The 25,880-nt window shown below is 36.2% G+C and overlaps 2 protein-coding genes across 3 annotated transcripts; both read right to left on the bottom strand.

The window, feature by feature from the left end:
• Window positions 1–179: 179 nt before the first annotated feature.
• On the bottom strand, window positions 180–14,849 carry LOC117332706 (speckle-type POZ protein-like). 2 transcript variants are annotated; one of them, XM_033891716.1, is made up of 10 exons: window positions 14,766–14,849; window positions 14,053–14,178; window positions 10,618–10,723; window positions 9,306–9,476; window positions 6,561–6,669; window positions 6,189–6,373; window positions 5,472–5,589; window positions 4,893–5,015; window positions 3,261–3,433; window positions 180–1,216 (listed from the first exon to the last, which is right to left on the bottom strand). In XM_033891716.1, exons 2-9 carry the CDS (start codon window positions 14,151–14,153, stop codon window positions 3,297–3,299), a joined length of 1,050 nt encoding a protein of 349 aa, XP_033747607.1. In that variant the 5' UTR covers window positions 14,154–14,178; window positions 14,766–14,849; the 3' UTR covers window positions 180–1,216; window positions 3,261–3,296. The 2 variants fall into 2 exon arrangements, with proteins under 2 accessions (XP_033747607.1, XP_033747615.1); XM_033891724.1 differs by lacking the exon at window positions 3,261–3,433.
• A 4,387-nt stretch (window positions 14,850–19,236) lies between these two features.
• LOC117332700 (SPRY domain-containing SOCS box protein 3-like) lies at window positions 19,237–25,712 on the bottom strand. The gene is made up of 5 exons (XM_033891703.1): window positions 25,584–25,712; window positions 24,499–24,613; window positions 23,984–24,154; window positions 22,010–22,159; window positions 19,237–21,524 (listed from the first exon to the last, which is right to left on the bottom strand). Exons 2-5 carry the CDS (start codon window positions 24,500–24,502, stop codon window positions 21,136–21,138), a joined length of 714 nt encoding a protein of 237 aa, XP_033747594.1. The 5' UTR covers window positions 24,503–24,613; window positions 25,584–25,712; the 3' UTR covers window positions 19,237–21,135.
• Between the last annotated feature and the right edge of the window lie 168 nt (window positions 25,713–25,880).

The following is a 25,880-nucleotide window of genomic DNA, read 5'->3' as shown; positions in this document are numbered from 1 at the left end:
GTTTTAAAAAATTGATTGTTTTTATTGCAAATAAACATAGATTCATTCAATATAATATAGAACATTACAATCACAGTTTTATCTTGTTCCCGTAAAAATATTTACTGATAGCAAAAATACTGCTTCAGACAACAACTTATTATGGTACGACTATGTAAAGAAATAAAACATTTTACAAATAGATAGTCTAAATAAATAGAACATGAATGTGATTAAACAAATTCTTTTACATGAAGAATTATACAAACTTATTAATATAGACATGTAAGAAATTAAAATAATGGTAGTCAATTTTCCAGATAAAAGTATTTTAAATTGTTAAGAATAGGTTTTCTGATGAGCTTTCAACAGTAATTACAAAAAAACAAAATTAATAAAACAACAACACAAAATGCCTAAAACTTGGCAAAACTTGTGATGAGAAAGACAAATTGGTAATTACATCTAAATAGGGAGAATGGTATTGAGTAAGTATGGGAAAGTTTTGAAGAGTACATGTATTAGGTTACAGAATTCATTGATTGAGTAAGATGATCTGAACTAACAGAATTCTACATTACAACAAATATTAAAACATGTATACATGTATGTATCTATGTTACAAACAATACATCTCATGGTTCTTATTATCAACATTGTACAATCAAAAGTAACTTATTTTTGTGAACAGAAACAAATAATCCCCTTTTAAGGAAAAATATATCTGTGCTGTTAAAAAGGGTTATAGATGTGCAAAAACTGAAAAGCAACCTATATTGGTCACTTCAAATCTTAGAAATGTATCAAATTTGCTTCATGATGTGATGACAATATATGAGAAGCAATATAACAATCCTAATAAAAAAGCACTGGACACTGCCTGAACCGACCCTGTCTGTAGGTGATGGTGTTTAGGACAATTCAAAAGTTCTGTTACAGTTGCAATAAACAGCAATATATATATACTTTCATGTCAAATTTAACAAAAATTGGATGACTACGTTAATATGTGATCGTAAAAGATCCTGAACAGTCATATTAAATCTCAGTAACATAACTACATAATTGTAATTGATAATTATCTATAAAGGGGAGATAACTCATATCCGGACTTGTGATGTGCTGTAATTGAGGATGCAGTTGATTTGTTCCAAGGGAAGTTTCATGAAGCTTGAGGTATTCACCACTTCTGCTATATTCTTGCTCATGTAGCTTAAACAGACTTGATCCAAGTTGTCTGTAAATAAAAGGATAAATACATGGTTTAAAGTTTGCCTAAAAGAGTGTAATAACACAATTTTTTTAAATTCCTATATATCCATCAGAAAGTTTGGCCCATTTAGAGCATTCTAAATTGTTCTTGTGATGCTATTCATATTGAATTGTCAGCTCAATGCTAAGTAAATCCCTGGTGTGATATTAATATCTGGGCCCTATAATTTATAGGGAAAATGAAAAAACAATGTCAATTATGGAATAATATATCAACATAAAATTATAATCCACATTGAAAAAAATATCTAAAATATGTGATTTTAACGGACTGCAAGTTTCTTTATTACTTCAAACACCACTCTTTTCATCAATATATAAACCTGTGGTATTTTGGTAAAGGTATTATGGAATACCATCTGTCTTCAGTAACTGGTTGAAGTTTTGGTCAGGGGATCTACATTTCGGTCAGATTATGTGTTATTGTCCTCATTTCTTGGCCTGTATTTTCTTGTGGAGTCTAACAACGATCATTTGGATTCAATTTGCGAAAATAATGTCTATATTTTCATTTTTTTTTTTTCTATTTTCAATTGTTCGGGGACTATTTTTGGCAACAATTTTGTTTCTTCCAATGTCTAACAGTGTAAAAACTATGGTTTAGGTAAGAAAAAAATATCTATTTACATGTATTTGACCTATGACCTAAATGACCTCAATGATAAACTGCTGATTGACCTTTATTAAAACCCAAGGTTGACCTTAAATCAAGAAAAAATATCAATACAATTACATGAACATAGTAACTTGTTATGAAGGGTGTAGCAGGCAACACATATAACTAGTGAGAGCTGTGTGCACCCATGCATGAGACTACCTGATACTGTAAACACAAGCACCCAAAGAACAGAAATACTACAGGGAAAGGATTTATCAGAGAGGAAAAGAAGATCAGTAAGACTATATAATATTTAGTAGTACCACTAACAGTTGTCTTTGTGTTAGCCGTTGATTGTATATTCTATAGATTTACTTGTGTCTGTGTAAAGAAACTTCATGAAAACTTCATGACTCCGACACATCTATGATAAGTAGGGAGTAAATATATGAATCTTCCAATGTTAATGTTTGATCCTACTGTTCGCTCCCTGAGAAATATACCACTGTAAGGCTAAATAGAATTCCAGGTTATAACCAAAGCTGGTCAGAGGGCTTAGAGGAGATGTCGACTTTTACATGTACTGTAGAATACCGATCATACACAGCTATAGTTTAATTCAGTAAGTCATATTAATACCACCACCAGAAAACTAAGCTACTGTAAAAGGAGTGGGTCAGTGTGGCCTATACATAGTGTTAGATATGCTCTGTCATTCAGCTGACAGAGCATGTTTCTTTGACTCCAGAGGAAGAGCTCTGAATTATTATGTTGGAGACCCAGATTCCATTTCTGATGTTGAAAATGACTGGAATGAGGTTATTATCTTGTCTTTAACACTATACACATAACAGAACTTATGGAAAAAGTGGCTTTTTACAATATAAATGCATATGAATTCTCATTTTAATTTTTTTTATTCAATCAAATATTCCTTCACAGCTGCTTTAGTTAGATGAGGCCTAATTAAAAAAAAATGTACTAGGAATTCTTACTCCAGCACCTTGGGCCAAAAAAGAACTGGTATAGAAAACTAAGGGCAATAACTCTGCATGTACTGGGACATGTGACACAATTTCATTGCTCGATACTCTGTCATTCTTAGAAGTAAATGTGACACATTTTCATCGCTCGATACTCTGTCGCCCTAAGAAGCTCACACATACAAAGTTTGGCTGTTGTATTTGGCATAGTAGTAGTAAACACACATGGTTAACAAAGGGCCATAACTCCATATTTCATGGAGAACAAGGCACAATTTAAGTAAGACACTTTGCCCTCCCAAAAGGTAGATACTTGCATGCAAAAACTGACAACACAAACAGAATAAAAACTAAAAGCCTCCTCCAGAAGTACAATTGGGGAACAAACAAGCCAACAGAATATACTTGAAAATAAATAATGGATTCACCTGTACACAAAACTCTAGGGTATGGAGGCAGCCATGCTATAACCCCAGTTTTGTGGTCATCATCTGAATGAGTTCAATTACATTCTCCTGATGAAGTGTCATAAAACTCTCCGTTCTTACCACATCCGACATATTGCACCGCATGAAATCCGTACAAACTGTTTTTAAATCATCTAAAAATAAATATTTTAGTAGTTAACACTAAACATACTCTCATAAATTAACAAATTCAACTGAAAACATCTGAAGAAATTCAACCCATAATGTTACTCTTGGCTCAAGTCGCGTGACACATTGGTAACACACTTGCCTTTCACCTTAGGCAGCCAGGGTAGAATTCCCCGAGCAGACAAGGTACTCTAGGTAATCTAGTTTACTCCAACAGTGAGATCCCTTCCATACAGGCCAACATGTGTGATTAGCATTCATGATGTAAATTGATAAAAACTTGTTTCACAGTTGTTTTAAAAGAAAAAAAGTTCATATTAAGAGATGCAGTAAAATGAATGGTATCTGGCAGTTTTAAGTAGCATAACTGTAAGGACATATTCAGAACAAAATTCCACAAAGTATGATAAAAAAATGATGTTGCTCTTTAGTATAATGAATAATGAGTTGAAAAAAAACAAGAGAGTTTTTTTCATTTCTAGCTGGTCCTACAATTTCTGGAACAAGCAGTTTGAAACTCGAAAATGTACAGACATCTGCTCGTTTGAATTTGAATAGAGGACAAAAAGCTGAACATAAAAAAGATAATTGTTTATGTCAATTGAAACTTTCCAATCGTTAATATTACACGACAAGTGCCAGATGTGATAAATCAACCAAACATAATACAAACAGTTTTACAACAGTCATCGTTTTAGTCTGAGGAAAATGTCTCAGTGTCGTTACTAGGTGATAATGTTAATACATGTACTAACAAATAGTCTATTACCTTCCTATAATAAGCATACTGGGTATTGCCAAAGTAATACATTGTACATGTCCCCTACCGACCCCTGCTAAATTTTTAACAAGTGTAAGGCACTAACACATAGACTTTGACTCAAAGTATGAATTAGGCTAGACAAAGAAACAGCAGCTGTTAACATTTTAGTTCAAGGTTTATTTTATTAAATTTTATTACTATCAAACCTGAGTATTTGAGGACAAACTACACAAGACATTGATGGGCATATTTCCAGGCTTAGTGTCCAATAACTATGGTAACTCCTTCTTATATAGCTGATATTTATAAATACTGAGTAATGTTTAATTAGTGATTTCTGTAATTATTAAATGAAGAATGCAAATTTTATCAGCCATATACTGTACATCATGAATCTCCTGTGGGAACATAATTTCATATTTTTATATTTCAACTTTTTTGAATTCTAATTGAATAATTAAAATGTGTTATAAGTACAGTTTTTGGGATTTGGTAAATAATTTTTGCCATATACACAATGTACTAATTTTGGGGGTTCTCCAACCAATTCAGAGGAAACCTTGTAAATAAATATACTAACAAGTTCTTGATCTACAGTATATGCATGAAAATGCCATGAAAACTAAAATAAATTATCTAGCTTTGAGAAAAAAAGAGGGGTAAGGGAATGATTTACATGTATAAGAATGTAATAAACTCACCAATGACAGGCAGTTTGAATATAGCAGCCATGTATATATCTACAACATTGTTTACGTCCAGTTTTGAGGCTATCTCACGCACTGTCAAGGCTTGTAATCCATTCAACTTAAATCGATCTGCCACTGCAAACATAAAATAAAAAGAAAAGTTTCTCTTTTAAGTCTGCTTTAGTCAAAGTTTTCTTTTTTACATACAGCATATGTCAAAACAGGTGCTTGTGTTTTAATTATTTTCACAAATTCTTTGAAGGATTTTTTATCAGCTCTTCAGTATTTTTTTTTCAACTTCCACACAATTAAGACAAAATGAATGAAATATTAGTTTAAAGGTTTTATTTCACAAAAAAATATTATACAGTTCTTCTTAAAATATTTCTTTTTCTCTCAAATATTTTCTGGATATGAAAATACACTCATAAGTTTAAAAGCAGTATAGAATTCACACAAATATAATACAACCATTTAATTCAATCTAAATTACAACAGGAGTAGGGGAAGTTGTGTTTACATGTAGTATTGACATTGACGGACAGAAGGACGGACAGACATACAAAGAGATTAGCCTCATTTCCACCTTACCTCTCCACAAGTCTGTCAGTAAGAGACAGGAACTGTTCGGTGGGATTTTGTTTGTGTAGATGAAATGTAACATGGCTTTGAATGACTCAGCAGAGATGTCCTGAAACACAATGGGTTCCTGAAATACAAGAAAAAAAAACCCATCTTCATTCAATTATCACAGCATTCTTCAAAGTCTACATTTATCCATAAACATCTCAATCACCAAGAAACATCCTCATTTACCATAAACATTCTCATTCACCATAAGCATCCTCATTCATCAACAATCATCCTCATTTATCAATAAACATCTTCATTCAACAACAACATCCTCATTCACCATAAACATCCTCATTTACCAACAAATATCCTCATTCATCAACAAAAAATTTAATTAAATTCGCAAATTAAATTCACATTACCTACACAAATTCTCATTCACCATAAACATTCTCATTCACCAACAAACATCCTCATTCACCATAAACATCTTCATTCGCCAACAAACATCTTCATTCACCAACAAACATTCTAATTGACCAATAAACATCCTCATTCAACATAAACATCCTCATTCACCAACAAACATCTTCATTCATCACCAAACATCCTTATTCACCAACAAACATCCTCGTTCATCATAAACATTCTCATTCAACAACAAAACATTGCATTCACCAACAAACATCCGGCATACTCATTATTATTCATCAACAGACATTTTCATCTTTTTACCTTAGAATTTTTTTCCTTGAAGTCCCTGGTGAAGATAGCATCGAAGAAGTCTGACCGCACGAGCATAATAGCTTTGTGAGCGTAGAATGTCTCCTTCTCAACTTTAAACTGAACATCACTGAACTTCCAGTTATTGACCAGTTTTTCTAAAGCATCTGACAGGGTTCCTTCAGGGAGGGGCATGGCTGAAATGCATGTAAAAACATATTGTTACTAATAATTTTTTTTCTATCATTTTAAGATATATTCATGAATTAATAGGATCATACCATTGCAGTAAAGAATAGTCACTGGTTTCTGTTTTGGTTTTTTTCTTTTTTCTTTTTTTGGGGGTGGGAGAGGAGGAGGTAATAAATTCATAAAGAATCTCACCAAAGTCATATTTTCGTCCAACAATCTGAATAGCATCAATTTCTGCCCAAGTTCCACTGGTGGAACAATCTGTTTCCACTCGTAGTTCGTTTGTTTGGAATTTTGTTTTCTGTAATATACAAGGCAGTTTAGTAAGGTAAGTACTGTAATATACAAGGCAGTTTAGTAAGGTAAGTACTGTAATATACAAGGCAGTTTAGTAAGGTAAGTACTGTAATATACAAGGCAGTTTAGTAAGGTAAGTACTGTAATATACAAGGCAGTTTAGTAAGGTAAGTACTGAATGTCCTATTAAGGTCACTTTCTCATTTCTTCAACTTGATGTTAACATTTTTTTTAATGAACATCTAATTATCATAATGTACTTGTAAAAATATCAGGAAATTGTTCAGTTTGATTCTGTAACAATATAAGACAAAAAAAAAAATAGAAAAAAAAGACGGCATGTACTCAAAATACTGTTTTTCCCAGATTATAAATATAATTTTCAATTATAACATTCATATTTACATTAACCATATTTATCTTGTAGTAAGCCCAAAGTCAGCATATAAAATCTCATAGCTCAAGGTAGAGGGTACGGTTAGGGCTTACTATAGGATAGTAAAATAGCATTTGTTAAAACTTTGAAATTTAGGTTTGCTTCATTTTACAACAATTGCCAAACAAATAACACGAACTTATATAAATCACTCTTGTTGGCCTTAATGGAAATGTGCAAGGGGTCTTAGTGTGGAAGGAAACCATGTACACAGAGAAAACCACAGTGGTCAGACTCATGACCCCATACCTTTCATGTTGGATCGGGGAATTGAACCCAGGCTACCTAGGTGAAAGGCAAATATGTTACCACTTTGTCATCTGACTACTAATAAAGCATTTGTAAGCGATTGAACAGAACAGCAATGGACATTGGTGGACCTATTACCAGGTGTGGACATTGGTGGACCTCTTACCAGGCGTGGACATTGGTGGAGCTATTACCAGGTGTGGACATTGGTGGACCTATTACCAGGTGTGGACATTGGTGGGCTTATTACCAGGCATGGACATTGGTGGACTAATTACCAGGTGTGGACATTGGTGGACCTATTACCAGGTGTGGACATTGGTGGACCTCTTAACAGGCGTGGACATTGGTGGGCTTATTACCAGGCATGGACATTGGTGGACTAATTACCAGGTGTGGACATTGGGGGACTTATTACCAGGTGTGGACATTGGTGGACCTATTACCAGGTGTGGATACTGGTGGACCTATAACCAGGTGTGGACATTGGTGGACCTATTACCAGGTGTGGACATTGGTGGACCTATTACCAGGTGTGGACATTGGGGGACTTATTACCAGGTGTGGATACTGGTGGACCTATTACCAGATGTGGACATTGGTGGACCTATTACCAGGCATTGACATTGGTGGACCTATTACCAGGTGTGGATACTGGTGGACCTATAACCAGGTGTGGACATTGGGGGACTTATTACCAGGTGTGGATACTGGTGGACCTATTACCAGGTGTGGACATTTGTGGACCTATTACCAGGTGTGGACATTGGTGGACTTATAACCAGGTGTGAACATTGGTGGACTTACTATCAGGTGTGGACACTGGTGGACCTATTACCAGGTGTGGACATTTGTGGACCTATTACCAGATGTGGACATTGGTGGACCTATTACCAGGTGTGGACATTGGTGGACCTATTACCAGGTGTGGACATTTGTGGACCTATTACCAGGTGTGGACATTTGTGAACCTATTACCAGATGTGGACATTGGTGGACTAATTACCAGGTGTAGACATTGGTGGGCTTATTACCAGGTGTGGACATTAGTGGACCTATTACCAGGTGTGGACTCTGGTGGATCTAATCCCAGGTGTGGACATTGGTGGACTTATTACCAGGTGTGCACATTGGAGGACTTATTACCAGGTGTGGACATTGGTGGACCTATTACCAGGTGTGGACATTTGTGGACCTATTACCAGGTGTGGACATTTGTGGACCTATTACCAGGTGTGGACATTGGTGGACTTATTACCAGGCATTGACATTGGTGGACTAATTACCAGGTATGAACATTGGTGGACTAATTACCAGGTATGAACATTGGTGGACTAATTACCAGGTATGAACATTGGTGGACTAATTACCAGGTATTGACATTTGTGGACCTATTACCAGGTGTGGACATTGGTGGACTAATTACCAGGTGTGGACATTGGTGGACCTATTACCAGGTGTGGACATTGGTGGACTAATTACCAGGTGTGGACAGTTGTGGACTAATTACCAGGTGTGGACATTGGTGGACCTATTACCAGGCGTGGATACTAGTGGACCTATTACCAGGTGTGGACATTGGTGGACCTATTACCAGGCGTGGATACTGGTGGACCTATTACCAGGTGTGGACATTTGTGGACTAATTACCAGGTGTGGACATTGGTGGACTTATTACCAGGCGTGGATACTGGTGGACCTATTACCAGGTGTGGACATTGGTGGACCTATTACCAGGCGTGGATACTGGTGGACCTATTACCAGGTGTGGACATTGGTGGACCTATTATCAGGCGTGGATACTGGTGGACCTATTACCAGGTGTGGACATTTGTGGACCTAATACCAGATGTGGACATTGGTGGACTTATTACCAGGCGTTGACATTGGAGAGGGCATTATCAGATACATGTATATAATTATGTTTAACAGAAATAAGTTTTTAGCAAACTTACCACAATATCTGGCTTAAATATACGGCTTTTACTAAGATCTTGTGTTTTACCAGTCCAGATAACCACCCACGATTTGTCTGGGCCCCTGGCTTTCACACAGCGTACAGATCCAGCATGGTAGGTCTCGTAAATGTGTATCTCCTCTAGGTATAATTTGTGTTCAAATCCAACCTGAAATATAGCAAATTAACAAACAAAATGTATAAACAAATACTACACTCTAAAAATACACCTTTAATTAGTGAGATAATTATTCTTATGTTGATTTTTAAATAGCAAATATCATAATTCATAAATTTATCAAATATTAAACGAAAAACAAGAGATCCCGGACGGATCTTGACATCCACCAGTGAATGATCTTTATTGGTTCCCTTCTTTCTTCTTTTCTTCTTAATAATCTGAAGTGCTTTTAAGGAAATAGTGAAAACAACCTTCGATTCTCCAAACTCAAGATGGCTGATGTCAGCCATTTTGTTTTTCTGATCAATATTTTAATTCAATTGACACAACTAATGACCAAGGGGAACTTATACATCTGATGATGATGGCCTAAAAGAGAAACTTCACTAAGAGTTGCTATTTCGTTTAGGGATTAAAACATTGATCATAAATAATATAGACATTTGTAGAAAATCACATGCTTTTTTAATTGATTTATTTTTGTTAGATATCATTGTCAATAAGTGCCATTATCATTATATATTCAATGATGATGATAATGGTTACAACTCATCATTACGGGAGATTATACCTGTACCTCATGTACAGGTAAGTACCACATGTACAGGTAAGTATCATATGTACAGGTAAGTACCTCATGTACAGGTAAATACCTCATATTCAGGTAAGTACCTCATATACAGGTAAGTACCTCATGTACAGGTAAATACCTCATATACAGGTAAGTACCTCATGTACAGGTAAATACCTCATGTACAGGTAAGTACCTCATGTACAGGTAAATACCTCATATTCAGGTAAGTACCTCATATACAGGTAAGTACCTCATGTACAGGTAAATACCTCATGTACAGGTAAGTACCTCATGTACAGGTAAGTACCTCATGTACAGGTAAATACCTCATATACAGGTAAGTACCTCATATACAGGTAAGTACCTCATGTACAGGTAAGTACCTCATGTACAGGTAAGTACCTCATGTACAGGTAAGTACCTCATGTACAGGTAAGTACCTCATGTACAGGTAAGTACACATTTAGTCTGTGGAAATGTAAATGTATACAAAACAGTTTTTATGAAACCTTCCAGCATTGTCATCTTTAATGTATGTTCTTTCTCTATACTTACCTCTAAGAATTGGTTACTGTCACATACACCCTGGGCCCACGCCCCACGGATATCACCATACCGTGGGTACACTCTAGGTGGTCCGATCACACAATTTGCTGACCAGCTAAAATGATTAATTTTTACAATTTAGTCACAAGCATGTAATACAGATAAGTTATCAGTGATAACAGTATGAGGTTTTCTAATATTTTTTTTCATTCAACACAACATACATCAATATATCTATAAAGAACACAATGAACAACTTCAAAATTTAATAGAAGAGCAAATTAATGACCAGTATTCTGTCAAACCACTGATGTTTGTGCCGGGTAATTATTGGTGGCTTAGAAAGGTGACAACTGGTAACAGGGCCTTGTGACTCCGGGTGGCTAGAACGGGTGAAAACTGAAAACGGGTTGGATGACTTCTGATGGCATGTTGGATGATTACTGATGGCGGGTTGGGTGCATTTTTACTGATGGTGGGTTGGACGACTTTCGATTGCAGGTTGAGTGATTACTGATGACGGGTTGGGTGACTACTGATGGTGTGGCTAGGTGATTACTGATGGCGGATCGGGTGATTACTGATGGCGGGACGGGTGATTACTGATGGCGGGTCTGGTGAAAACTGATGTTGGTTTGGGTGATTACTGATGGCGGGTTGGGTGATTACTAATGGCGTGGCTGGGTGATTACTGATGGCGGGTAGGGTGATTACTGATGGCAGGTTGGGTGACTACTGATGGCGGGTAGGGTGATTACTGATGGCGGGTTGGGTGATTAATGATGGTGTGGCCGAGCGCTTACTGTTGGGGGGTCAGGTGATTACTGATGGCAGGTTCGGTGATTACTAATGACAGGTAAGGTGATTACTGATGGCAGGTTGGGTGATTACTGATGGCAGGTTGGGTGATTACTGATGGCGGGTTGGGTTACTGATGACAGGTCGGGTGACTACTGATGGCAGGTTGGGTGATTACTGATGACAGGTCAGGTGACTACTGATGGCAGGTTGGGTGATTACTGATGGCGGGTTGGGTTACTGATGGCGGGTTGGGTTACTGATGGCGGGTTGGGTGATTACTGATGGTAGGTTGGGTGACCACTGATTGCAGGTATGGTGACTACTGATGGCGGGTTGGGTGATTACTGATGACAGTTCGGGTGATTACTGATGACAGGTTGGTGATTACTGATGGTGGATTGGGTGACCACTGATGGCAGGTATGGTGACTACTGATGGCAGGTTGGGTGATTACTGATGGCAGGTATGGTGACTACTTATGGCAGGTTGGGTGATTACTGATGACAGGTCGGGTGACTACTGATGGCAGGTTGGGTGACCACTGATGGCAGGTATGGTGACTACTGATGGCGGGTAGGGTGATTACTGATGACAGGTAGGGTGATTACTGATGGCGGGTAGGGTGATTACTGATGACAGGTAGGGTGATTACTGATGACGGGTCGGGTGATTACTGATGGCAGGTATGGTGAATACTGATGGCGGGTAGGGTGATTACTGATGACAGGTAGGGTGACTACTGATGGCAGGTTGGGTGACCACTGATGGCAGGTATGGTGACTACTGATGGCGGGTAGGGTGATTACTGATGACAGGTAGGGTGATTACTGATGGCGGGTAGGGTGATTACTGATGACAGGTAGGGTGATTACTGATGACGGGTCGGGTGATTACTGATGACAGGTAGGGTGATTACTGATGGCAGGTCGGGTGATTACTGATGGCAGGTATGATGACTACTGATGGCAGTTCGGGTGATTACTGATGACAGGTAGGGTGATTACTGATGGCGGGTAGGGTGATTACTGATGACAGGTAGGGTGATTACTGATGGCGGGTCGGGTGATTACTGATGGCAGGTATGATGACTACTGATGGCAGTTCGGGTGATTACTGATGGCAGGTATGATGACTACTGATGGCGGGTAGGGTGATTACTGATGGCGGGTAGGGTGATTACTGATGGCGGGTCGGGTGATTACTGATGGCAGGTATGGTGACTACTGATGGCAGGTCAGGTGATTACTGATGACAGGTCGGGAGATTACTGATGGCAGGTATGGTGACTACTGATGACAGGTCGGGTGACTACTGATGGCAGGTTGGGTGACCACTGATGGCAGGTATGGTGACTACTGATGGCAGGTTGGGTGATTACTGATGACAGGTCGGGTGACTACTGATGGCAGGTATGGTGACTACTGATGACATGTTGGGTGATTACTGATGACAGGTCGGGTGACTACTGATGGCAGGTTGGGTGACCACTGATGGCAGGTATGGTGACTACTGATGGCGGGTTGGGTGATTACTGATGACAGGTCGGGTGACTACTGATGGCAGGTATGGTGATTACTGATGGCAGGTTGGGTGACCACTGATGGCAGGTATGGTGACTACTGATGGCAGGTCAGGTGATTACTGATCACAGGTCGGGTGACTACTGATGGCAGGTTGGGTGACTACTGATGGCAGGTTGGGTGACCACTGATGGCAGGTATGGTGACTACTGATGGCGGGTAGGGTGATTACTGATGGCGGGTAGGGTGATTACTGATGGCGGGTCGGGTGATTACTGATGGCAGGTATGGTGACTACTGATGGCAGGTCAGGTGATTACTGATGACAGGTCGGGAGATTACTGATGGCAGGTATGGTGACTACTGATGACAGGTCAGGTGACTACTGATGGCAGGTTGGGTGACCACTGATGGCAGGTATGGTGACTACTGATGGCGAGTAGGGTGATTACTGATGGCAGGTTGGGTGATTACTGATGGCGGGTAGGGTGATTACTGATGGCAGGTTGGGTGATTACTGATGGTGTGTAGGGTGATTACTGATGGCAGGTTGGGTGATTACTGATGGCGGGTAGGGTGATTACTGATGGCGGGTTGGGTGACCACTGATGGCAGGTATGGTGACTACTGATGGCGAGTAGGGTGATTACTGATGGCAGGTTGGGTGATTACTGATGGCGGGTAGGGTGATTACTGATGGCAGGTTGGGTGATTACTGATAGTGTGTAGGGTGATTACTGATGGCAGGTATGGTGACTACTGATGGCAGGTAGGGTGATTACTGATGACAGGTCGGGAGATTACTGATGGCAGGTTGGGTGACCACTGATGGCAGGTATGGTGACTACTGATGGCGAGTAGGGTGATTACTGATGGCGGGTAGGGTGATTACTGATGGCGAGTAGGGTGATTACTGATGGCTTGGCTGGGTGATTACTGATCGTGAGCCTGGGTGACTACTGTAGCAGGCCGAGTGACTACTGATGTTGGGGTCAGGTGATTATACAAGATTTGGAGAAGACAGTTTGTACATACTTGATCACTACATTGTGTGGTAAGAAGTGTTTGACAGTTTTGGACTGATTCGTGTTATTATTGCTGCTACTAAGGTACTAACACTTACTTTACACCATCATATTCTGAGGAGAAAGCGTTGACTCGGGAAACCCACAATTCTGTTTTGTCAATGTCTGAAGGATCATTTCCACTGCATTTAGCAGCCATTAGTACAGGTAGTTAATAAAATAATCTAAAAAAACAACAACACTGAAGCATTTACATTTTTGTATTACAATCAATGCATACTTAACCAAAATATGTTTGCTACATGTTCCATCTGATTCTAAATACCTGAAATCTTTTTATCTTTAAAACATAATATGGAAGGACATGGGCATGGCATTTCAGCAAAATTTACCATTTACCATCCGCCCATGATATTCTCACAACTTTACATCAGAAGCACAGTACAGACATACATGTCAGCTTAGCAATAAACCAGTCCCTTCTATCAGAGACCTATATACTAGTATATAGGTCTCTGCTTCTATAATTCAACACATTGAAAATAGGAAGTATCGACACATCGATCAGGCTATATTCCTGTGTCCAGATCAATAACCAGGGCCCTTTAGATAGCTGGAGTAATGTGTGTATCGACTAGGTACGACTACTAGTTATATAATATAAGTCGATCATGGTTAGTTATAATTTGTTAATCAGACTTAGTTTACTAATTTAACTGATATAAATTACTTGTCATAAACAGTTCCAATGCTGACAGGAGTAATGTATGTAGATTTAAATGTTATAGATATCGTCAACCATATTACTTACCGTGTAAACGAGTGAAACTCTGCCTTCGATACTAACTGTCAGTGCGTATAACAACAATGCTTACCTACTTACAGCAGGTCATTTCTATAAATAGCAAATGTACATGTGTGTACATGTGTATTGTGGAGATATACTACCCGGCGTACCTGAGCCTTAAACCATTACCTGGTCAGACATGACATTAAAATTACAGACATACGAGGGGTCGGGGTGGTTTTTTTTTTTTTTTTTTTTAATATCCTGGTATGGTGATATTCATGGCGCAATAATTATTATATGGTTCAGTATTAAAGATAATCTTTACATTCAATTAAGAGGCCAAGCGGACCTGTATATATTTGTATTATATGATATGAGCCAATATCGGTATCCAAAATTAGCACTGTAAGCATGTTATATACCACATGCCAGTACAACATCTAATATGCAATTCATGTAGTAATTCGATACCCAAATGTGTATCACTCACTCTCTATCAATTATCTATAATTTCATTCTATGTCCCTGGATTCATTTGAATATGAATTAAGTAAATTAATTTCTTCGGCCTTTCAATTTAATTGTATCATTAATTTCGATAGACTAGTTGCCCTTTATTCCAGCATGCCAGCTATACCAGATATGGTTAAAACACGTACGGTCACGGGATTGAATTTTAATACATCATGAAACACACTACTCGCTTTGTGATATGGTGTATTCTTCATTTACAACATTTCTTGAAACGTCTCCCAATGAAGTTCATTATTAATTTCAAGCCCCAGTCATATTGTGACCATGGTGAATCACGAATGTCCACGGTTCTAAATACCGAGGTAAACCGTACCGTACCGTTCTCAATTTTGGCGCGAAAACACTACTGCCATGTAGTACGGCGCTAAAACAAGTTGCGATCCCACTACGGTTTGTCACGGAACCGACACAGTGTGACTTATAATGGTAAATAAAATTGTTCCTCATTCGTAAGGTAAACAAAAAATTGAATCCAAAGTAGGCTATCATTAGGTAGCCGTAGAACCACTATTCGGCATGACCTCCAACAAAATGAAGTAATATTTATGGGAAAATATGAGTAGTTTGTGGCACTTTGACCAAATCTTGACTATCACCAGAGACATATATACAGAGAGATTAGTAACATCGCTATTTCCCCGTACACATAGTGGCTCCCTTTATTCGTGACCACTCAAGCATATCCCTTATCGAGAGCGTCCTGTCTCTTATCAAACACACGCGAGCGCAGGTAAATCGGGCTAATGCCATGTGTGTATCGTAGTATTGGAACTTATTCGACATGTTCTGGTTAATCCGCCATTACGTCAGACCAAAACATCGTCATTTTAAATACACACAGAAAGCACATCGTTTTATTTTGGCCACTACAAAAGTTACTACATTAACCAAAAACTATCAAACTTATGGGATATAGTCTTATTGATCATGCATATTGTTGTCATTTATCCGTATTTTCGAAAATCCATTGGGTCCTATTCGACATGTCCAAGTTTGTAATTAAGCCGCCATTACGTCAGACCAAAACATCGTCAATTTTAAACGCACACAAAAAGCACATCGTTTTATTTTGGCCACTACAAAAGTTACCACATTAACCAAAAACTATCAAACTTATGGGATATAGTCTTATTGATCATGCATATTGTTGTCATTTATCCGTATTTTCGAAAATCCATTGGGTCCTATTCGACATGTCCAAGTTTGTAATTAAGCCGCCATTACGTCAGACCAAAACATCGTCAATTTTAAACGCACACAAAAAGCACATCGTTTTATTTTGGCCACTACAAAAGTTACCACATTAACCAAAAACTATCAAACTTATGGGATATAGTCTTATTGATCATGCATATTGTTGTCATTTATCCGTATTTTCGAAAATCCATTGGGTCCTATTCGACATGTCCAAGTTTGTAATTAAGCCGCCATTACGTCAGACCAAAACATCGTCAATTTTAAACGCACACAAAAAGCACATTGTTTTATATAGGCAACTACAAAAGTTACCACATTAACCAAAAACTATCATACTTATGGAATGTGGTCTTGATTATCATGCACATTGTTGTCATTTATCCGTATTCTCGAAAACCCCATAGGGACTTTTCGAAAATTGGAGATTCCCGCCGATCTTTCCTGCGTTGTGCTTGACTTTCATACTCAAAATACAAACACTTGGACAGCAAATTGTGATATATTTCATATTGATGACACTTCTGCACTTTGATATTAATAAAATTAAAGCACATAATTGGATCTTGGTGATGATTTCAAATAGAAATTATCGATAATTATGTGTCTGGTTTTCAAGTTTTCTCCAATATGGCGTCTAGTGAAGACTGAACCGAGCGACCGCAAAGGATTGTGGGAAGGTCAGGGGCCACTATGTAAACACAAGGGCAAATAGAGAGCTGCCAATCTCTCTGTATATATGTCTCTGCTATCACTTTGACCTTGGATTTAACCCCATCTTCGCCGTCTTGCATAGTATAACATAGTCCTATACTTTTACTATCGCTATTACGGCCTCGTGTCCCTTCAGTTGACGAGCACGTGTATGGTGTCAAAGGGGCTGAGTAGTGTATAATGATAATCCTTATTTTATCCACTAGAAACTTTACAATGAGATGAGAAGTGAGTGACATTCTAACGAAAGGCGGCAGCATCCATACCTTTAGTGATTTATAACTCGATAGCGGCCTAATTAGTTATTACTGAGAGATAACAAAAGCAGGAACGGTACAGACATATTCAAATTTGTGTTTATATTAAATAACATTTAAATACATTTAAATTACATACATTATTCAATTGCGTAAATCAAAAGTGAACTTATTTCATTGACATCAATAATATACTTAATTCACAATACTGATGTCCATCCTGTTACTGTTATCCATTTGTTTGTAGTCATATTCTTTGAGCTGTACTGTGTACGAGAATAAACAATTGTCATTCATTATAACATAAAGGTGATTATTTAGAGACTGTTCAGAGCCCGTCTACACTGTATGGCCCAAAACAGGTCAGGCAGTTGTTCATTCACGCGAGCTTCTTGTGTCCTGTACGTGCTAATTCTGTGCTTTCTGTATAAGATTTTCAGTCCACGTGGTGCGGCAAGGATAAGCTAAACAGACAGGTTATATGAACATGGAGATCGTATTTTTACAAGCAGGTTTTGTGGAATAAATTTATATTTTTACAAGCAGGTTTTGATGAATAAATCTAGACAGCGAGTTTTAAATACTGTTGTTTTCATTATTTATAAACCATATATATTGGCAAATATGATTTATTTGGTGGTTTTATGAGTGAGAAGTTCGGACATTTCATGATCTATCATAGTTAAATGTAGAAAACAAAACAGTTTTATCGGGACTAGGCCAAACAAATATTGGCTATATCTAGGACAAAATGTCAAGGTCGAAAGTAGGTGAAATCCAACACAAAATCAGGGCCAAGGCCCCGGGCAGGTTAAAATAAGATTAAAGACTTCGCCGTTTTAATATTTTATGTGTACTCACACTTCATGTATATGTGGTCACTGGTTGGTTTTACCACCTGATATTAAGTACATTTTATAATAGATTTGCGTTTACAACTGCAATTCTTCCCTCTGACAATGTATCAACACTACCATTAGATTTGTATTGGATGTAAATGTGACATTATGAGAGGGGGATATATACAAGGCTTCAAGTCACCAGGTGAAATACTTCTGTTTCTGGCTTCATTTCTCACATACCTGGGTTAAGGTAATTTACCCATCACTTGTTGGTGAAAATCAACATTGATTCCATTTTACTTTGGCAAGTTTCATGTCAATTACACAAGGCCTTATGGTTCTAAAGAAGAATGATTTAACTGGTCAGACTGAACAGACACTGTTATAACACTCTAGTAATCCGTCACAGATGATGTTGATAGTCAGAATCCAAAGGTGGATACCAGTAGTGTTATTAAAATATTTTCACCTACATCAAAGTGTGTTTCATGATTTCTGTCTTTGATATATAAACACAATAACCATCTTTAAATAACAATTTTTTATTTTATAAAATATTGACAATATAAAACAAACAAAATTAACACTGTACAAATCAGTTCGTCAACAAAACAATATATACATGTATTAAAAAATCCAAATTAATTTTCCTGTCATGTCTCAAGTACAACAACCTGATATCTGACAATCAACCCACAAATTAGATTTCCAACCTATACAATTACACTATATTTCATCTACACCAAGGACAGACACTCCATCATTTAAACCATGCATTTAATTTACATCCAAATTTTCCACAACTTCATACAAGCAACACCTGCCTTGAACAACCATTCTCACCAACACATGTATACCGATAGTACATATCCTGTTACAAGCCCAGGGGCAATATATAAATGTAGAGGTTGGGCTCATTTAAAAACATGACACTGAAAAGAATTGGACATGTTTATCAATTTCAAAGCAAATAAGACATTGGTGGGCACAAACTTATTGTTGGATAAATATTTTACTTTACAAGACCACAAGTCATTAAACTATTGTGACACCACCTATTTTCACAAAACAACAATTCAAAGCCAGGTTTCTGAAACAAACAGATGCTGTACTATAATCAATGTTATGTCTTGGGGAAGTCAATTAAGGTGTATGTACTACACTGTCTACTGAGCCCTGTATGTACTACACTGTCTACTGAGCCCTATCATGTGAGCTTCAAGTTTCCTGATCATTGCTGTCTAGAGCCAGAATAGGAAAAATAACCGTTAGATTATATAAAAGTAACACAAGTTTGTGCTTTGGTTGCAGCAGTTCAATTACCATCCAACATTTATTTGATGTTTGAAATTGTTAAATGTCAATCAGGTGTAAACTGAACACATAGTATGAAGGCTTCTGAAAATCTAGTTATGAATTACTTTTGGTTTCCCTCAATGTAGCTCAAACTCTACTTTAAACTATCAGATTTTTCATCAATTGGCGATAGAAGTGGTGAAGGAAACTCTAATAACAAAAGGCCTGGAGTGATGTTATCAGTTTTTAACAATATCAATGATAATATGCACCTTGAAATATCTATTGTGTTCAGTGAAACTTGAAACACACATTTTTAGACTTGCAATGCATGTAAACTTGAAACTTGATAATCAATGCTGATTTTAAAGTTTTCTACAGGATACCCGTATATATCATAACTAATTATCTACATTCCATAACTGTTATATCGGTTTTTTGTATTTATTCAATGTACATGAAGATACATGTATCGTTTATTTGAAATGCATTGCTATTATAATGACTAGTTAGTTCAAGTTTACTATTTAATTATATGTATATAATATATAGCAAATAATTATCTTCGAAAATTAAATTAAATTAATGACTACTTACAAATATAATGATTGTATGGAACTGAAAATAAAACAATGCATCACCTAGAGTAAGTGCCATTTACTTAAGACAAGCTTTCCTTTCAATTTCCCTCTAATTATCATAAAGACTCTAAATTTAATGCTTCCCTGGACATTCTTAATCAATTAGTACGGTGCATGATTTTGCGAAAAAATTCCTGTTTTATAACATTATGTCATGTACATCACCAGACTGGAAAAGCGGTTAAATCATATCAGAATATTCTTTATCAATTCACAAATATTTTTTTAAAACTTAGATTCTAAATATGCAATTCATAATTATATTCTAAACAACAAGATTCCACTCTCTGTACAATTTCATGATTATCAGATTATAAACAACAGTATTTTTTGTTAGTCTTACTGTAAGGATATAATAATATAAGAATATATATATAATGTACATGAAAACTCGACTAGACTGTGGTCAGTATAGACAGGTTTTCAGATGATACACATTCCATTATATAGGTATAGTGTGTTATAGGTATATCGAAGCTGGATTTAGATAAATGTCTAATTATAGAGGTTTCCAGGTTATAAAGGGTTTCGTTAAAAACAGAATGTATTGACAGAGGTTATTATCCCTGAATAATTTATATATGTATACAATTTCATGGCAAAAGGATAATAATATTCCGTATACAATGTAATGGAATACTGGTCAATAAACCTTAAATGCCTCACAGATAATATGTAAATAATCTAACTATTCTCCATTAAAAAAAAAAAGCTGCTGTCATTTCATCGATCAACATGTTCAACCAAAAACAAAATCTGAAATAAAAAAAATAATGCTGTCACTATCATGAATTTCTATGAATGGAAAACATGGCTGATATTGAATGATATTGCTGAGTTCGGATTCATATGCTGATACAATATATCAGAAGATCAGAACATTTTGACATGAATTGATTAATGTGTTGTGATTTTAGAATTCCTTGATGTAGGTTTTCATTCTCTTTGGCAAAGGTAAGTTATCAACCTCCTCCTCAGAGCTACACCGAAGACTGTTTTTGATGGCCTGAAAGCACTTCTCCTGCAGAGACAAGTAACGGCATGTTCTCTTGCCAAGTCCCAGTTCAGTTTCTGTTGCAGTTGAGCTTACCATTGGATACAAAGGCATGCTCAGATTGTTCAGACCGGTGAATGCCACACCAAGTTCTTGTCCATCCTGATAATAAGTCAAGGTCCCTTTATAAAGATTCAAGAGACACCCAATGACAGCTCGGTGGAACACTGGGGCACAGAACTCGTGACACAAGCCATCATGCCACAAATCACCACGGTATGAAAGACCCCAACTTTCATTATCAATACCTGTAAAAAGATATCATATGTCACTGAATTATCAGTACCTGTAATAAGATATCATATGTCACTGAATTATCAATACCTGTAATAAGATATCATATGTCACTGAATTATCAGTACCTGTAATAAGATATCATATGTCACTGAATTCAATATTAATCTTAATCATGGCATTTTTAACATCATAGATTTTCATTGTTTTGTTACTAAGATAAAAAGGAGTTTTAGTTAGGATCAAACATAACCTATTGTGTACTTTTCTGAGGTTTGAAAATTCCATACAGTGTGCAAAGATTAGTATGTTACAACCTAAGGGAGGTAAGTCTACATCACTCAGGGCCTGTTCTGAATAGTCAACCAGACTTTTTGTTGTTACAACTCTAGTTGTTCAATAGGTCAGAATGCCTTAACTGATGTCAATGTTCTTAATTAATAAATCAATACACACTTATCAATTATTACTTTTACCTTAAATATCCCAGTAGACTTACCAAGTAGATCTACATATCTGTAGTTGTCTGTGTGTAGTCCAGCTTTCTCTGTCCCAACACCAATCATGACCGAGGTCCCATTAGGGGGTTCAAGGAATGTCACCTCCCAATAGTGTTCACCTTCAGTAAACCCTTTGGTGCCTCTCACACCTGAAAGGAAAGACATTCACATATAAAATATCTGTAAAATCTCACTTCTCTTGTATTGGATTACATTTTTTTCTTCATAATTCAAGCTATGAGCTTTTGACATTCAATCTCCATGCCATCAGTTGGACTGCTGTTTCATACAGTACCACTGTCCCTATTGGATAAAAAATTAAAGCCGTATATTATAACTACAATCTATACTACGCATCATAATGTTAATCTCTGTAAACGGCTAAGTTTTTAATGAATTCGGATAAAAATTGGGCAGCAGTGAAGTTATCTTCGCTCTTATGGACGAGGAAGCCAAAGATTTTTTCAGAAAAAACTTTTATTGAACTGGTCTATAGGAGATATTGACTTAACTCTTTTTAATTCTTTGTATGTACTAGTAACCTTTTTCTAATTTCAGGTTGTAATAATTAATGTCTCTCAAGAATCTGATGATGCATTTTCTTGAAATTCTAGGTACGATTGACTGATCAAATCTAACTAACTCCAACAATGTCAAAACGTTGAAAATCACAAATTTGTGTCTGTGTGCGAGAGGAAAGTGCATTTCTGCATTCCATTTCATGTGCACTAAAAATGGAAAGAAATATGATTGTTAAATAAACAAACACAAGTAATATATGCAAAAATAAACATCACCATATATACTCATCCTTCTTATAAACATTACCTCCAAACTACACAATCTATTTATTGTATAATATGTTCCAAAGTTAGTGATCACAACCCGGAATTCGAAGTCTCTCATGGTTGTCTCCCTTTTTGATCATTCACCTGTAATACAAACCATTGCAAGTACAAAGGAAACAGTGCTCCCGGCCACAAGGCAAGCCGGTAGTGGAAAAAATGTTAATGAGCGGTGCCGTACTGCTAACTTTTAAAATATGTGACGAAAAGTTTGACCTTAAACTTTAAAGTAATACAAAGTATTTTTACATTATATTATTATAGACTAAAAGTGACTCTTGATGAGAAATATTCTTAATGAGTGTGAATTATTTATTCCATCATAAGCAAGCTTATATATATGTGTTAAACTAAAGGCTCACTTCATTTATAGATTTATTCACTGTACATTTAGATTTTAGAGTAAAAGTACAGAAATCTATTTGACAGTTTGATTTTAAACAGAAAATATCTAGTACATTATCTAATTATTGTTTTATACTTTGATTTTATAGGGTCATGTCATAATTGTACATCCTTATTAAAATTGTTTTTTTACTCAAATAAAGAACCAAAAGCAAAACTATTGAAATGAAATAAAGTTTTCTAGAAAATATAAGCAAGTTTAAATTTATTTGTCAGAAAAAAAAGTCATTTAATCCATAAAAATATTTCTGCTATTATAAGTGCAAATGTTAAATAGTTCTATTTTGAGAAATGTGCAAGTTTTTTTTTTTTTTTATATATTAAGAAAATTCGAAATGATTCAGTAAGTAAAAGGTTTTTAATGCTAATTATGAAGTGTCTTTTTAACAAAGATTATATCCATTAATCCGACACATTTTAATATGGGATGTTATTAAGTATTATATTGAATTTATTTTCAATTTTTGAATTGAGTAAAAAAAAAGAAAGAAAAAAAACTGCTTCTAATATATGGTACAACATGAATAGTAGTTATTATATTTTGAATCTAACAAGTAGTTTTCCATAGGAAAGAAAGGAAACAAAAATGCAAATCTAATAGGCGTAAATGTGGATAAAAAATATACACATTTTACTTTCATAGAGAGTAACGAAACTAAAATGCAAAATCAAATAGGCATATATGCATAAAAATTGTGTGGGTAAGATTAAAAATTTTATTACCTGCAGTGCCAGTACTGTGGTACACAGGGTCAATGTGGAAGTATGCACTTTCCAGGTCAGGGGAAAGTTGAACTTCAGGTGACTTGTTGAATTGATCCCATACCCAGTTCTCAGTATTATGGTCAGCAATGTATCTGGTCTGGTGGAGCAAGAAATTATCATTCATTTGATCTGAAAGGAAGAGAAATGCATCGAGTCTGGAGTCACATTTTCATCACTATACTGTGTGTCTCTTGTATGTAAAACAGTATGTAGACTGTAGAGTTTCATCACTATAAAGTGTGTCTCTTGTTTGTATGATGAGATGGACATTGGTGTACATAGAGTTTCATCACTATACTGTATATATATGTCTCTTTGATCATGGTGCAGAGTAAAACAAAGAGTTAAAAAGAATGTTTTGCTATTTTCTCAAACCAAATCCAGAAATTTACCAAAAGTATATGCTAGAGTTCATCCATTTGAAATATACAAAACATTTACAGTATGTATCAATATTTGAGAAAAAAACTTACCCATTAATGTTAAAAAGATATTGAATGGTCAGATTTTCAAATTTGGTACTTGTGGTAATCTGCTGTTGCAAATTCTTCAATACTTTTGATTCCAACTGCAAGTTTTATTTATTTCCTGTAAAAAAAAAAAGAGATATCTTGTACAATAGACTGACTATACATCAATATTTTTTGTCAGATTCTCACTAAACAATTTTTTGAAAGAACTAAGAAAGAAAACATATCTTTTTAAGTACCTTAATTTAGTTTAGTTATTTTATTTTTAAATTGTTTAATAGTGAGCAATAACTTTGACCTAAACAGTAAATGCACTTGGAATAGAAAATGACCTACGTATAAATCGGCCTTTGTCTATTATCGTTTAAGCTACATGGTTACTTTTTTCAACAGTAGTTAAATGTATAATAGTTATAACTATGTTTTGTCGGTCATTGACACTTTTAAGCTTACGCACGCATATACGTACTAGACATTCTATATTATGTTGAATGTTATCGCAATCAGTGACAAAAACGTAAACAAAGCTTTAGTGCGTGTCAATGACCGAGAAAACATCACCATACTTCATACATTGTAGCAATTGAACTATTTAACATTTTAGAGAAGTAAGAGCAGTGACCAGTCAATAAATTGTCATAGCTGTTGATAAGACAATAGACTATATATAAAACCAAACCAAAACAGCCAGCGACACGTGACTTGGAAAATAGAACAACGTTGGACAAATGCTGCTCAAACCAGTTCGAGTCGGTTTGAGATAAAAACCCCGCTACGATTGCCAGACATATGATAACAACAAGCGACTTCAATGTATGTGTCCGTGGCCGAAACAAATAATTTCAATTAAACAAACGGTGCTGTAAATGTTCATTAGAACTAATGTCATAGTTCTAATTATCCAACAAAACATCACCAAACGTTTGTTTACGATCGATCATAAACATTGGAAACGAGCCAAAATTGTTCTGTTCCATGTTTTGGTGGGTTTTAATATTGTATAAATCCATTAATATAACCAAATGTTACAAAAACTGATGTTCCATCTACGCATACTTAAAACAAATCAGATCACACGAGAAACTAACCTTCACGTCTCCAACATCCGCCTTAGTATGTGATGACTACGTGTTTACTGTCTCGGATTTGCGTGTTTACGTTATGATCCAACGTGACCTTGTGCGTGAATGGCTCTTCCGTTTCGATCTTGGCAATGATCTCAACGATATTTCATACTTTTTCCTTGCTAAAAGTATGATTTAACGTAATTATAATAATGTGATCAAACAAACTGTTCATTACGAACTAGTTTGATATAATTATTACAAATATGTATAACTATATAATAAAATTAAGTGGAAAATACGGGGAGTAAGTAAACTAAA

Source organism: Pecten maximus, chromosome 1 (assembly GCF_902652985.1).
Source record: "Pecten maximus chromosome 1, xPecMax1.1, whole genome shotgun sequence".
Taxonomy (NCBI): Eukaryota; Metazoa; Mollusca; class Bivalvia; order Pectinida; family Pectinidae; genus Pecten; species Pecten maximus.
Note: the sequence above shows the minus strand (reverse complement) of the source record. Positions and strands in the feature narration are given on the sequence as shown.